We start from the raw sequence: 14,236 nt of genomic DNA on the forward strand, positions 1-14,236 counted from the left end.
GCTATGGAGTCCTCTTTGTTATTAAGTACACTATTATCTATGAAATTTACTGAATATGTTTTACAGTAAAGCAAGCAGGCATATGCCGTTAAATAAGGAAAGGTTCAATTCCTAGGACAGAGCTTCTATATGTGAGATTTTAAGTATGTGCTATTTTTAATTGGCATAACAACTGAAGAAGATGGAGATTAGAATCATAAAAACGGAGGAATGAACTCAAGGGCAGCTAGCTAACCCAACTTACATGTGGATCAAAAGAGTAACGCAAGGGTTGCAAACTTCAGTTGCAATGTAAAAATAGAAGGTGGTTGTAGTTGTAATTCTAGCACAGGGAGAGTTGGGGAATCTCTGGGCTTCAATGGCCAGCCTGCTCAGACAGTCCAGTGAGTTCCAGGCCATTGAGAGATGCTGTCTCAGGAAAGAAAGGGGGTGGGGAGGAAAGAAAGAAAGAAAAAAGAAAGGTGGATGGGACATAAGGAATAAAAGCTGAGGTTTCTCCGTGGTGATTTGACTAGGGATGGCCCCCATAGCCCAGTGTGTGAAGGCTTGACCCATAGGGAGCGGCACTTTTAGGAGAGTGGCTTTGTTGGAGGAAGTGTTTCACTGTGGAGGCAGGCTCTGAGGTTTTAGAAGCTCAAACCTGACCAATGTGACAGTTTCCTTCTGCTGCCTGCAGATTAAGATGTAGGACTCTCAGCTCCTTCTCCAGCACCGTCTGCCTGCATGCTGCCATGTCCTGTCATGATAATAATGGACTAAATTTCTGAAGGTGGAAACCAGCCCTAATTACATGCTTTCCTTTTGTGGTGACCCCACAAGTAAATGTAAATGTGGTAAATGTGCAGCTGACAGAGCTATTGGGCGAGTTCATAGGAAGTGTATATGGCTGTGTCCATGTCCACATGCAGTAACACGTTTTCGCAGAGCCAAGGGAAGAACATCTGTTCTTTGGATAAGTCACTGTCAGTTCTGTAGAAATCTTGTGAAATCATAGCATTTTTCTTATCTACAGTATCCCAGCAGTGTATAAACCTGACGTTTCCTGTACGGCAACCAGATACCTCCCCATACCATGAAGCCCTGCATTTACTCAGTCAAATCTCTGTTCTCACAGCCAAAATCTACACCCTACAACTTTATTGACAGTACTCACTGATACTGAAGCCCCAAACAGGAGGTGGTTGTCTGCTCTAACAGCAGAGCCAGGAAGGTGCAATCTACTGGTCTTCTGCTTTGATTTAGCAGGCTACTCATATTCTGTATTACCCTTCACCTTGGTGCCAATTAACATGAGATCATAGCCCAGGAAATTAGCTGTTTATGTGGGAAAGAGGCCTGAGCCACTAAAACTAGCTTCAAAGAGAAAAATTCCCTTTGAATTTTGGCAGACTGCTGGGGTCAAAAGCAAAAACCCCAGAAGAGATTCCTTTTAACTCAACCAGCTAGACACTTATGCAAATCAAGCCCACAGGTTAGCACAGCTGCCAAGGCTGTGTTCCCAGACACAGGGGAACTTCAGGGTCACGCCCACTCTGAGACACAAGGTAGCAGATCCACACTGTGACTCTGTGAAAATGCATGCATGCTGCCATTGTTACCGCCTGTGGGTGTGCTAACTTGCCTGTGTGCCTATACAAACTGAAAGCTTTGTGGAGATCACCCCCTTTCTTACCCTTCTGCTTTGCCCTACATCTTATACCTTATGTCCCATTCTTCAAGGAATGAAGAACATGTAGCAGTAATGTAAATGAGTTGATTTGTTTCATTTTACCCTTAGATCCAATTAGCCAGTTTTCATCTACCGTAGTGAATCTTTCTGGACCCTGAGAGGTTTAATGAGCTTAACCCCAAAGTAAGCCTTGATACCCTTTATAAGAGCTGAAGTGGTCATGATGTCTCTTCTCAGCCACAGAACACTGACTAGGACACTGTCTGCCCCCCAAGCATGTGTCCATGCACCCATACTCATAAGTGCTATGTATACATACATACATACATATATATATATGTATATATATATGTGTGTGTGTGTGTGTGTGTAAGTATATGTTATAATCTTAGGGAAAACGGCCCAGTGGGCCTTCCTAAGGACCAGCGTCTAGTGCAGAGTGCTTCATTCCCATGCAGTCAGTCCTGTGGCTGTCCCCCTGTGGCGGCTAACTCCACACTGTGAGGCAGAAGTTTTGATCTTTCTATCATGTGCCATTGTGTGCACAATGTGAGGTGCCAGGCAATCACCACCCTGGAAAAGTTCCTGGATTCCTTTCTGTAATACCAAGTCCCAAGTTACAGGTACCCATTTCACCCATTTCAGTAGCTTCTTCCTTATCCAGCCTTGTAGCCCTGCCACACCTCATAGCCCAGGGTTTAAGACCCGCGCTGAGCACTCTGCCTTTGTGCTGGATGAGAAATAAAACGGACTAGGACATGATTATGAAGTGTGTCCTGCTAGAGATGAGCTCCACAAGAATGGAGAAATTTGAAAATTCTGGATAGACTATCTTCTCACGAATATTTTTTGTATTGTTTGTGTTTGGTCAAAAGTGAGACCCCAGTCCCCTGACACCCCTATATCCAAGAAGTCTGGGATGTTTGGGTGAAAGCGTCACCCCAGCCCCTGGCACCTGGTGTGGGAGAATTGTCTGTATTCTGTCAATCATGTATTTTAATAAAACGCTGATTGGCCAGGCAGGAAGTATAGGCGGGTCAACCAGACAGGAAGTAGAGGTGGGGCAATGAGAATAGGAGAAGGCTAAAGAGGAGGAAGCTCCCTCCTCCACTCCTGCACAGACCACCAAAGAGGCAGCATGTAACTTGCCCAGCTGAGAAAGGTAATGAGCCGTGTGGCTAACGTAGATAAGGATAATGGGGTAACATAAGTTATAAGAGCTAATAAGTAGCCTGACCTAATGGGCCAATCAGTTTATAACATAATGTAGACTCTGTGTTATTTTCTTTGGGAATTGCCGGTTGTGGGGTACTGGGCAGGACAGAAACCCCACCAAGCCAGCCCTCATATTACAGGCACCCATCCTTGGAGCGCCAATGAAGCAGGAATGGAGCAAGAAGCTCCGTTTCAAGTCCCTTGGTCCGGACTCCACGTCCGGGGAAGCCTGTCGAGAAGTGGCCACTTCCCAGGGAGGGTCTAAAAGCCCACCAAGCACTGACACCTCCCCAGGGAGGGTCAGAACCACTCCCACAGGCTATTGAGGCTGCGGCCCAGAAAAGAAACGTGCGGTCTCGGGGTGTTGCGTGTTCTTCCCTGTTCTCTCCCTTACCATACTTTCCCGGACCATCTGTGAGTGCTGCATTAAATGTGGGCATCTTTTATTTGGTTTAATTTGGCCTGATTAGAATTATTTGCGTTGGTGGAGAGGCTGGTCTTAAGAAATACTTTTAACAGTTTGTTTTCCATTTCAAATTTGGAAGAAATAACATTTATAAGTGAAGCTTTGCTATCATTTAATAGCAACATAATGAAATAGGAAGCATCATAAAGAAATTATAAAGCATTAGATACAAAAGTGGTTTTAGTCTAAGTACCAAATATTTATTTTGCCCACGAACCATCTCTTGGCTGGACATGTTGGGCATGCCTGTATCCCAGCATTTGGGAGCCAGCAGTAGAAGAGGTGTGAAGAAGAGGCCCAACACCAGCCTGGGCTGTAGGTACTGTTTTAAAAACCAAACCCAAAGCACCAATTGATTTTCCTTGTGTGTTCAAAAGACATTTTTTTCTCTGGGGAGAGCTTGTCTGCCAACCCTCCACTCTTGAAAGGAGAGACCTAGGATCAACGTCAGAGAGCACAAATGGACTCCTTCAGTGACTTATCCACCATGAACTTGGCCTTCTTGGGTTGTCAGTTGTGGCACTAAACTGCTTTAGTTCATAAATTATTATACTGGAAATTATAAAAATATACAAGATGAAATACAAATAAATTTTTACTTAATAGCTCTGTGTATCAACAAATCTAGAAGATAATTAAAATATAAAAATACTTGGCTCTTCAGAAAACTATCTCCTTTAAAATTATGTGGTATGTGTTTTCACTAACTTGGTGACAGGACAGGTTGCCGTATTCTTAGCAGTTGAACCAGGTGTTAGAACCACGAGAAGCATCAACCATTCTCGTTTGGAGGTTAAATCTGTATTGAGTTGATTGGTGAAAGAAATAAAAATACCCTAAAAATAAAATGAAACATATTCATTATATTATGCATGTAGTTTCCAGATTTGGACTCAATATTGCATGACTTCAGTACATATAGTTTTTACATTTGTATTTTAATTTTAATTTTCATATTTACATTAAATAACAATGCTGTTACTTTTGGTATTATAACAAATGGAGGAAATATGTCTATACTCTTACCGTTGTTCTGGAAAACACCATCAACTTTATTGCCAACTCCAGGGAAGTCGTCTGCTATTAATTTGGGATAACCTGAATCCATGGTCTTACTATATTCATCAAACCTGATCAGAAAGTGGTTAGAAGTATTAGGGCCTTTGAAAACACATGCAGATTGCTTAAAATATTTGTGGAAAACACACCAGCATGAATTGCATACAAAATTTTAATTCTTGAGATTAGAAAAGAATGAATTGGGTGAGGGAGGAAAAGTTGAATGCTGGTATGTCCAAATATGCACAAGGTCTTCTGAGATCCAATGAGCTACACAGACACTCTCTGAAGGTAAAATGCTATGTGAATGCTTAAGTTTAGGTCAAAGTAGCTCAAAAAGTTGGATGCCCTTACTGTCCTATCTTTCCCAGCACAGAAGAACACCACGGCTCACTGGATTCCCTGAATAAGCTGCACCATGTGGTACCAGGCTAGCGGTTGTTCAGTGGCTACTGTCATTCACAAAAAGGCAGTTGACCAAGTCCTTATGAAACTCATTTTAAGATCTTTCTATGTACAGACAACTGGCACCCTAAAATTATTTGGATTTCAGTCTTTACCTCCAGTACATGTCATCAACAAAGAAGTATGTTTTTCCAGTCTCTTCCTCACAGACAGCAGCATCAATGTGTGTCACGCTGCTAGGGAAGCCAAAGTAGCTGTAGATGTCCGTGGGGAATCCTGCCTGTACACTCTGCTCACGAATAGCCCACACTCTGTTGCCTGCCAATCAAGAGCCACAGATGAATCTCTTTGTCTACATTTCCAGCGAAGCTTCACAGGCTAGAGCAGTATCCTAGCCACAGAGGGCAACACTTCAGGGAAGGTGGGGGTGGCTTGTTCTGCGCTAAATGGTGATATTGGGATCCAATTTCAGACCAATCAAATGTGTTTACCTTTTGTTTGTTTGATTGATTGATTGATTGTTCTGTTTTTGAGACAGAGTCTCACCTTGTAACCTATTCTGGTCTAGAATTCACTATGTAACCTGGTTTGGCCTCCAATTTGCAGCAATCCCCTTGGCTTAACCTTTTAAATGCTGGAATTAAAGGCAGGAGCCACCAAGCCTAGTTTATATGAACTTTTTTTTCTTTCTAGGCCATTGTATTCTGTAAAAAGTTTTGAGAATTATCTTTTTCCCTGATTACAGTTGAAATTCCTTTCTAAAGCTCAAACAACTAGAGGTTCTAGGCTACCTCAGTGCTGACTAAGTTCTGTGACATCCTAGAAGGTAGATATGTAAATTTATGCAGATTCCCGAGTCTGCTTACAGTGTCTAAACTATGTGTTATAGGAAACTGATCTGTTTGGAAAGCAAGATCACTCTTGTTGACAAACATGCCTATTTTAGCTCACATGAAATGCTGCTTTGAAATGCTGTGTGTGTAAACTTCTATTTAGTTTTACACAACAAAGGCTAGAGAGGCCACTGCAAAGCATTGCGCCTGTCTGAACTGCGGTCCCTACTCTGTTGGAGTGTGTAACTGTATCAAGTACCTCAATGATTGGACTACAGCAAACATGTTGGTGAAAACATTTGTGTCTGACATGATCTTTAGTGTCAGAGGTGCTAGATCCTTTGATCTCACTGAATCACACAGACTCATTAAAGTCCATCTGCAATGATTCTGATTTTCTCATACATTAATCTATGAATTAATTGCCTGAGAAACCTAGTACAATTTAGATTCTCTCAAGGAAGTTTCACAGTGAGACCTGAGACTCTATTCCATTTTTCAAGGTAGGTTGTCTTCAGGACAAGGGTACTGGGACATGCCTGATTTCTCCTAGTAAAGTTCATAGACTGACATCAAGAAGAGGCCTTGGATGAATGTCAGAGGAACATGTTGCCACTTTACTAGGAGAAATCAAGTCAGCAGTGCTTCATCTGCCTACCTGGTGATAACTTTCGTTCTCTCAAGGGAATGTTCACATTAAAATGGGGTCTAGGAAACTGCATACACAAAATTGTTCTATGTCATCTTTTGTAGAACTGACTCACATCTCTCAATTTTATTTCTGAGAACTCTCGGCAATATGAAGAAGTTTAAAACACAGTGATTGCTTGCAAATTCTTTCACAATCCTAAAAAGTTATATCTCTAATCATTTACTTTTCAATCAAAATGTTGCTAAATATACAATATAGCTTTTAACTGTGCTGATAGGCTAAATATGCATATATATGCTGATATGCTAAATATACAATACAGCTTTTAACTGTGCTGATTGGTAGGCTCTGTTAGCTTGCATCATAGAGCTTAGAATTTCAGAAGCACATGCAGTGAGTGTAGCTAGGACCCTTTTATCTCACTCCAAAGCTAAATAAAAATTTAATTTATATAACAGAAACAATCAGAAACATTACCTTTGAAAAAGTAGGCTTTGTCTGCCCTACTATCTTCGTAAGCAGCATCAAGTTTACCTGGCAGATTTGGCCAGAGTATACCTATCAAATTGAACTCCGGTTCTGGTATGGCTCTACTTACGCGGATGTAGAACCTGATTTAAAAGACAGAGAGAGCACAGTTGTCAGTGAGTCTCTCGGGAGTCTCCGCCCCTTCTCGCTGGAGTGCTGCTGTCAGCAAATGTCTGCTGTCCCCAAAGGAGAGGCCAGGATGAAGGTCTCTGTTTGGTGTGCTTGTTTCTTCACAGAAATACCCATGCTGCGGCAAATCTCAAAAGTGACAGTAGTGTATCATCTGGGAGCCCTATCATTTGAAGACACAAATGGCATAAACAAGCTCAATATAACGAATAAAAAGTAATGAAAATAGGACTGGGATCTAGATCATTAGTACACATCTGGCCCAGCGTGTATGAAGCTCTGGGTTTGAGCCTCAGTACTATCAACAAGTTTCAGTGAAGATAATGATAAAGCAATTTTTTTATTACTTTTATTGCTGGTTCTAGTATAGTTTAATTTTTATATTGACTGTGATTCACAGCCAGTTTGTATAAGCCTTAAAAATGTAATAGTCAGTTTTGGTGAGCCATGAGGAGCTGGCTGTAGCAGGTGACCAATTGCAACAGAGTATCCTGTTCTTAGTGAAGGTTGTCATTCCTGAATATCTGAGGGTATGTGGGTGCTCCTATGAACACTAAACCTGTGGAAAATTAAATCCTTTATATAGGGTAACTTTTTAAAATATAGTCTATGAGGCCACACCTACAGGTCCCTTCTATGCCACATCCAATCTCTTCATCAAGCCAGATTTCCCACATTCTAGGCTGTAGCCCAGTGAGTCCCACTGACCTGCTCCCCCTACCCTCACCACAACCCCAATCTGCCAGATCTAGTCTGGGACCCATGCCCAGCCTCCCAGCCTTATCTGGCCACCCCTGCCTGAAACACAAACTTCAAGGTTTCTGCCATGATCCTGTCTACCTACCCTCTAACCTACAGGCCTCTCAATACTGCATTCAGCCTTTCCACCCAGGCAGATCTACCCCCAGACTCCAGGTTTGGAACAGGAGGTACCTCCTGTACATCAGCCCTGTGTCCTCTGAACATTCCCCCCAAACCATGTCCAAACTCTAGGCCCAACCTACCCACATAACCTCTCTTCTGCCCCCACCTGCTCTGTCTATATCAGATCTAGAGCTATCAATAGATGTCTACATGCCCAGGTCTTATTGAAAACACTCTAACAATAGAAAATGAAAGCTCAAACCAGTATCTTCTCTTTAAAATCTATCAGTCCTGTAGAAATGAGAGTTTTCTAGATAAACCCAAAGGCACAGAATTTAAAAGAACAATAATAAACTTCATCAAAGAATAAAGGAAGTTTAAAGAAGATATGAAAAAGCTCAATTAAATCAATGATAAAGAGTTTACAGAGAAGAAACACAAACATAAAGTTGAGGGAAATGACAAAGACAATCCAAAACTCAAGAATGAAATTAAATAAGGTAACAGAAACATAAAAAAAACTCAAGCTGAAATGAAAATGAAATTGAAAAACCCAGTAACTCAACTAGAAAATGTAAAGGAAAGCCTTACAATTAGGGTGAAATAGACAAAGATAAAGGAGAGGATCTAGAACAAGTAAGTAAGGACTATGACACATTTCAAAAAATACGCACAGAAAAGAAGCATACCAGAAATGTGGGATACCATGAAAAACAAAACCTTTCCATTATAGCATAGACAGAGAGAAGAACCTCGAGTTAGCAGGATAAACCAGATCTTTAACAAGATCATAGAGGAAAACTTTCTCAGACAAAGAAAAAACATGCCTGTGCAGATACAAGCAGCACACAGACCACCAAATCGGCAAGACCAGAAAAAGAAAATCCCCACAGTATATCATAATTAAAAGCTAAGTACACATATCACTGTGTTGTTTTATGTTGTAACATGAAAGTTGCAAGAGAAAAGGCACAAGTTACAAATAAAGGAAAGCCTTAGATAACAGATTTCTCAATGGAAACTTTGAGAGCCAGAAGAGCCTGAAGCAATGCATTCCAAATTCTAAAAAAATTACGACACCTAGTCTAGATTAATATACCCAGCAAAACTATCCACCATAATTGAAGGAGAAAGAAAAACTTTCTACAATTTTAAAAAGTTAACATTTTTTTTATCCAACAAGCAAAATTTAAAGAAAATACAGGAAACAATATCTAGGGTTGGAGAGAGACTGTGGACAAATATGAAGCCATAATTATTAAAGCACAACAACAACAAAAATTCAGCAGCATGGCCACAATTAATATACACATTTCAATAATAACTTTAAATATCAATTTAAATTCCAATTTCCCAATTAAAAGACACGGGTTGATTAAATGGATCAAAGAACAAAAATCCATCTGATTTCTGCAAGATAAGCTTCTTAGCTTTAGAGATAAACATCTTCTTTAAATAAAAGGATGGATAAAACACTCTTAGCAAAGGAGTCTGGGAAGCAAAAGAATACAAAAGATGGCTAAGAAATAGCTCAAAAAAGTTTATTTCTTCTAGCAATAAGGAAAATACAAATCAAAATACCTTTATGATTTCATCCTAACCCAGTCAGAATGGCAAAGATTAACCAAACAATATACAAATACTGCATGGGGGCTGGGGAAGGGGGAATCTTCATTTGCTGTTGGTAGGGACAGCTAACTGGTGCAGCCACTGTGGAAGTCAGTGTGAAGAATTCTAAAATGAACAAAAATAAATCTACCACATGACCCAGCTATATCACTCCTTGGCATAGGCCCCTAGATACTTGTTCACCATGCTCCTTGCTGTTTTGTTCACAATCGCTAGGAAATGATAGTAACCTAAATGTCCTTCAGCTGATGAATAGATAAGAAAAATAGAGTACATATACAATATGGAATATTATTATTGTAAAGAAATAATGTAATTATGAACCTTGAAGATCAGTGGATGGAACTAGAAAAGACCATCCTGAGTGAGGTAACCCCAACCCAGAACCAATAGCACATGCTCTTTCTCATCAGAGGCCCCTAACTCCAAATCTTCAGAAGTAATAAACACCCTGGAGTAACCGCAGAAACCAGGAAAGTAAAAGAGGGACCATTACCAGGGTAGAAGGGTTGGGGAGCAATAGAGAGAAAATAATAGGGTACAAGTGTTTTAATCAGAAAAATGGAAAGGGGGCAGCTTTATTCAGGAAGGGGGAAAGGAGATAAATACAGAGAAAGAAGGAAGAAAGGAAAAATAACAGTATTCCATCTGAGAAAGTAATAAGGAATCATACTATTAACTATCTTGCTAAGAGAACCCCCACAATATGCTTGTCTTTACACTAAATAAACATACACTATTTAAATAGGATTTTTCCACATGAGCTGACAATGCTCTATCCAAGAGTCAAAGACCACCTAATTAAAAAAAAAACACCAGACATGAGAATCTTTCTTTTGAGTTCTTGGTCAAGGTTGTCTAAGAGAATCTCCAAACATTATAGGCTATTGCTTTTATCCTTGGTTGCCTCCAGAAATGGAAGAGCAGTCCCTATTGCTTAAGACACCATGAACCTCACACAGAGAGCCTACAGGCTCTGAGCTCACACTCACCTAAAGGACTCTTCCATGAGGACTACCTGTTATGATACCAGAAAGTGCCACACAAATTTCCAAAGGTGAAGGAGTGTGATTTTTTTGGAACCAACTGACCTAATCATATGGAACCAGTCATTATTAGTTGTATAAATAAAATAAGAGAAGCATAGTCAATTGTGACCATGTAATTACAAACACTGTTAGGTTACCATCGGAGGCATATTGGTGGCCTGCAATGGTGAATATAGAGCCCAGCACAAAACGAAGACCTTACCTGCCTTTAAAGAATATCACCTCTCCCCGAAATGTAGTTATCGCATCAAAGTTTAGACCACTGTCACACGGTCTGGGGGTTGTTGCACCTGTTGGCTGGATGGGATTTTGGGAAGGTCCTAAAGAATATGAGAGACCTGGAGTTACTTTCCATGGTTCCAGAGCCCATGTGAAGAATGAAAGTGCCTTTGACAGCTAATGGCTGCTTCACTTACCATACAAAGCCTGAATGCGATTAATATCTTCCTGGTTTAGCACAAAGTCGTCAGTGTACCATGTATAGCTGGGGAACATTAGTGCCCCTATATCATTAGAATGAGTGAGTCCAAGGGAGTGGCCCAATTCATGAGCCGCAACGTAGAACAAGTTGAAATCTAGAAGGACAAAGATCCGTTTCTAATTACTAAAATTATATTGTTTTGAGGCATTTAGTAAGGAAATAATCTTTCAGGATGAATTTCCATATCTTCTTAGTCCCTTTGTAAACCCACGTATCTATGTACTGCTGTTTTCTGGTGGTGGGAGCGTGCCCATGTTAACTATAAGAAGGCACAGTAGAGCCTACATTCAGGATTATATCGGTAAGTCCATGTTAACAATGAGCTGGGCCAAGTTCCTTTGCAGAGGGGCAATGAAACTCTAACAGTTTCTACTTTTCTTATTCACAAAGCTGATAAATGCTTAGGGCTGGGAAAATTGGAAAACACAAAACAACTATTTTCTCATTCTATTTTTCAAGTTTAGTAGCAAATTTGTCAAGTGTATTGCATCCTTCTTGTAAAAACATTCCAGGACCATAAGTAAAACATTAAAGCTTTTAACTTTATTTCCTTCTAAAAGAAAGTTGTTTGTTTGTTTGTTGTGCAAGCACAGAGTGTGCAGAGGATGCCTGTGTGGACGGCAGAGAATGATATAGAAGATTTAGTTTTCTCCTACCTACCAAATGGGTTTCAAGAATCAAACAAGAATTGGGCTTCAAGAATCAGGAGCCCTCAGAAATTCTTAAGAGAAGTTTTAAAGTGACTATTTGTCACCAGGGAGATGATATGCGATCAGAAATCACTCCTGTCTCATGCTTCTCAATGTGATACTAATTCTCAGAGTGGTGATAGATTGCCTACTTTCATAAATACATTAAATCAGCCAGCATTGCCATGCACTAGGAGAGGCCAGCTGAGCTAAGGGGAGCAGACTTACTTTCACTGGTGTCAGTCCACCTCTCATCAAGATCAAAGTGAACGTCACCCCCAATCCCTGGGCCTGGCTGAAAAGCGTGAGCAAGGCGATAGAAAGGCCCATCAAAAGGGTTGTTGTCACCATGGTCTGCAAGAAAGAAAATTCAACAAAAGGCTCATTGATTCTCATATTGGTTAGCTCAGTGCTTTGCTGAGCTGCCAGCAGACTTCCAGGCAATGTGATGTTATTTTACTCCTCAACCCCATAAAATCAACAATGCTCTTAACAAGCAACTGCCATGCGAAGCAGAGATTATCAAAGGGCATGCCAAGGTTGAAGAACTTACCTCCACGATAGAAGGCGAGCACAATGTCTCCTTCCTCATCAAAGACCCTGGAGAATGTTAGTGGGGTCACATCACTCCAGACTCTGAAAGCTTTCGCGATGGACTGGTCCACAACTGCTCTTGGCAAAAGTGGTGTGTAGTTTAAAATACTAAGAAAAAAAGTAAGATGGTGACACGTTGGGTTTTGTTTCCTTCTATTCTAATGGGGGAATAGTGGCCCCTTTTTGACACTGATATGCAGTCTAGTTACCTGTACGTCAGATGTGTTTTTGTCCAGGGCGGATTGCTGTGAGTGATGGCTTCTGGCGTCACATCGGACACCCCACACCTGGGGTGGCTCATCGCTCTCAGGGTTTCAGCATCTGACTTTCCAGTCACTTTCAACCCAAATATTTGCTGCATTTCCTTCAGTTTTTCAGCCATCAACTCCTTGCCACTCAGGTTTTTAACTTCTGTGTCATTGCCCAAGTTGTAGTAGTTTTCCAGGTATTTCTGATAAAATATAAAATTAATGAACCAGTAGGTTCGGTGAGAGGCCTCAGCAGTTAAGAGCACTTCCTGCTTGCAGGGAACCCAGGCTCAGGAGATACTGGCTTCCACTTCTGAGGTGGGTGGACACCCAATACCCTCAGTCATACACATAGTGAGAAATGCAGAATTATTTAAAGTTATTGAAACACTAAATGGAAAGTGGTTCTCCTTTTGTTAAAAAAAAGAAAGCCTGAAGTTTTAGACAAACTAGAGAATTACTTTCAAACTTTTGATTCAGCTTTACTGTTAGAACAAGATTTGTAGGAGAGGTTTGCACTCTTGCAAATCCACCTTTGTAGAGGGAGCTGCCTTCCCTTCCTTGGGTTCCCTCCCCTCCAACCAGAAAGGAGGTATCTAGCTAGACTTGGTAGATACATTTTTAGAAGGTTCCATTTCTGGCAAATGACATTTCTCTTAGAAGAAAACCCGTCTGTAAATGCCTTCACGCTATACTAGAAGGATACAAAGTCAAGACTTGCGTTCCTGCCATGGGTAATGTTGCATCCATTTACCCAGACAGTCTCCACATCTTGCATCCATTTACCCAGACAGTCTCCACATCTTGCCGATGTCCTTGTTGGAACACGGGGAAGGCATAAGAGCTGGTGACCCAGAGAAGCAACAGCAAATGAAGGCGAGGCATGATGTCCCTCTTTTCTGGGCAAGATCAACAGCGGTCCCCTGTCTGCCTGCTCCAGTATCCTACTGAGAAAGCTCCATCTTTATATAGGGACTTCTCGTGCTTCTAGAAAGCCAGAGGCTATGTGACTCATGATTCACAACATCCTCTTCATCGGCAGTGAAGAGCCTTGGAAATCAGAAACTGTGACACCTAGCAGATTGTTTGGTGTGATAATCCCAGAATTATATCAAACAGGACATTTGTGAAAGAGATTGTCTTCACCAAGTAAACAGTTGTTTTCTCCAATTCATGTTCATATTATTTGAGAAAGGGTCAGACCCATTAAAAACATAGGCAAAGCATACTCTAAGGCTGTGTGTGTGTGTGTGTTGTATATGGTATGTGTGTATGTGTGTGTGCTTTGTATATGTAGTATTTGTGGTACATGTGTTGTATGTGTGGTATGTGTATATATGTGTATGTGTGTGATGTGTATATATGTGTGTATATGTATGTGTTGTGTATATGTGTGCGTTGTGTGTGTTTGTGCTTGTGTGTATGTATGTATGTGTTTGTGGTATGTGTAAATATCTGTTTATGGTGTGTATGTTCATGTATATATGTGTGTGTGATATGTGTGTATGTATGTGCATGGTGTGTGTGGTTTTGGAAAAGGTCTCCAATTGTACTGAGCTCACAAAGACAGTCACACATTCCCATTGCTAGGGTTAAGGACACACATCATCACGTCTCACTTTCTCCACATGAGTTTCTGGGATCAAAATCAACCCCACTTCCCTTGCACAGGAAGCCCTTTCCCTGTGCCAACCTCACAGCCCTCAGTGGCCTTTATAATGAGTAG

The 14,236-nt window shown here is 41.0% G+C and overlaps 1 protein-coding gene across 1 annotated transcript; it reads right to left on the minus strand.

Annotated features, from left to right (window-relative positions):
- Positions 1 to 4,008: 4,008 nt before the first annotated feature.
- On the minus strand, positions 4,009 to 13,395 carry LOC125400632 (interstitial collagenase A-like). Its single transcript, XM_048434729.3, has 10 exons — positions 13,297 to 13,395; positions 12,472 to 12,713; positions 12,222 to 12,370; positions 11,897 to 12,022; positions 10,915 to 11,073; positions 10,701 to 10,818; positions 6,777 to 6,910; positions 4,970 to 5,132; positions 4,377 to 4,480; positions 4,009 to 4,186 (listed from the first exon to the last, which is right to left on the minus strand). Exons 1-10 carry the CDS (start codon positions 13,393 to 13,395, stop codon positions 4,086 to 4,088), a joined length of 1,395 nt encoding a protein of 464 aa, XP_048290686.3. The 3' UTR covers positions 4,009 to 4,085.
- Between the last annotated feature and the right edge of the window lie 841 nt (positions 13,396 to 14,236).

The sequence above is a fragment of the Myodes glareolus genome, chromosome 4 (genome assembly GCF_982192425.1).
Source record: "Myodes glareolus chromosome 4, mMyoGla1.1, whole genome shotgun sequence".
NCBI lineage: Eukaryota > Metazoa > Chordata > Mammalia > Rodentia > Cricetidae > Myodes > Myodes glareolus.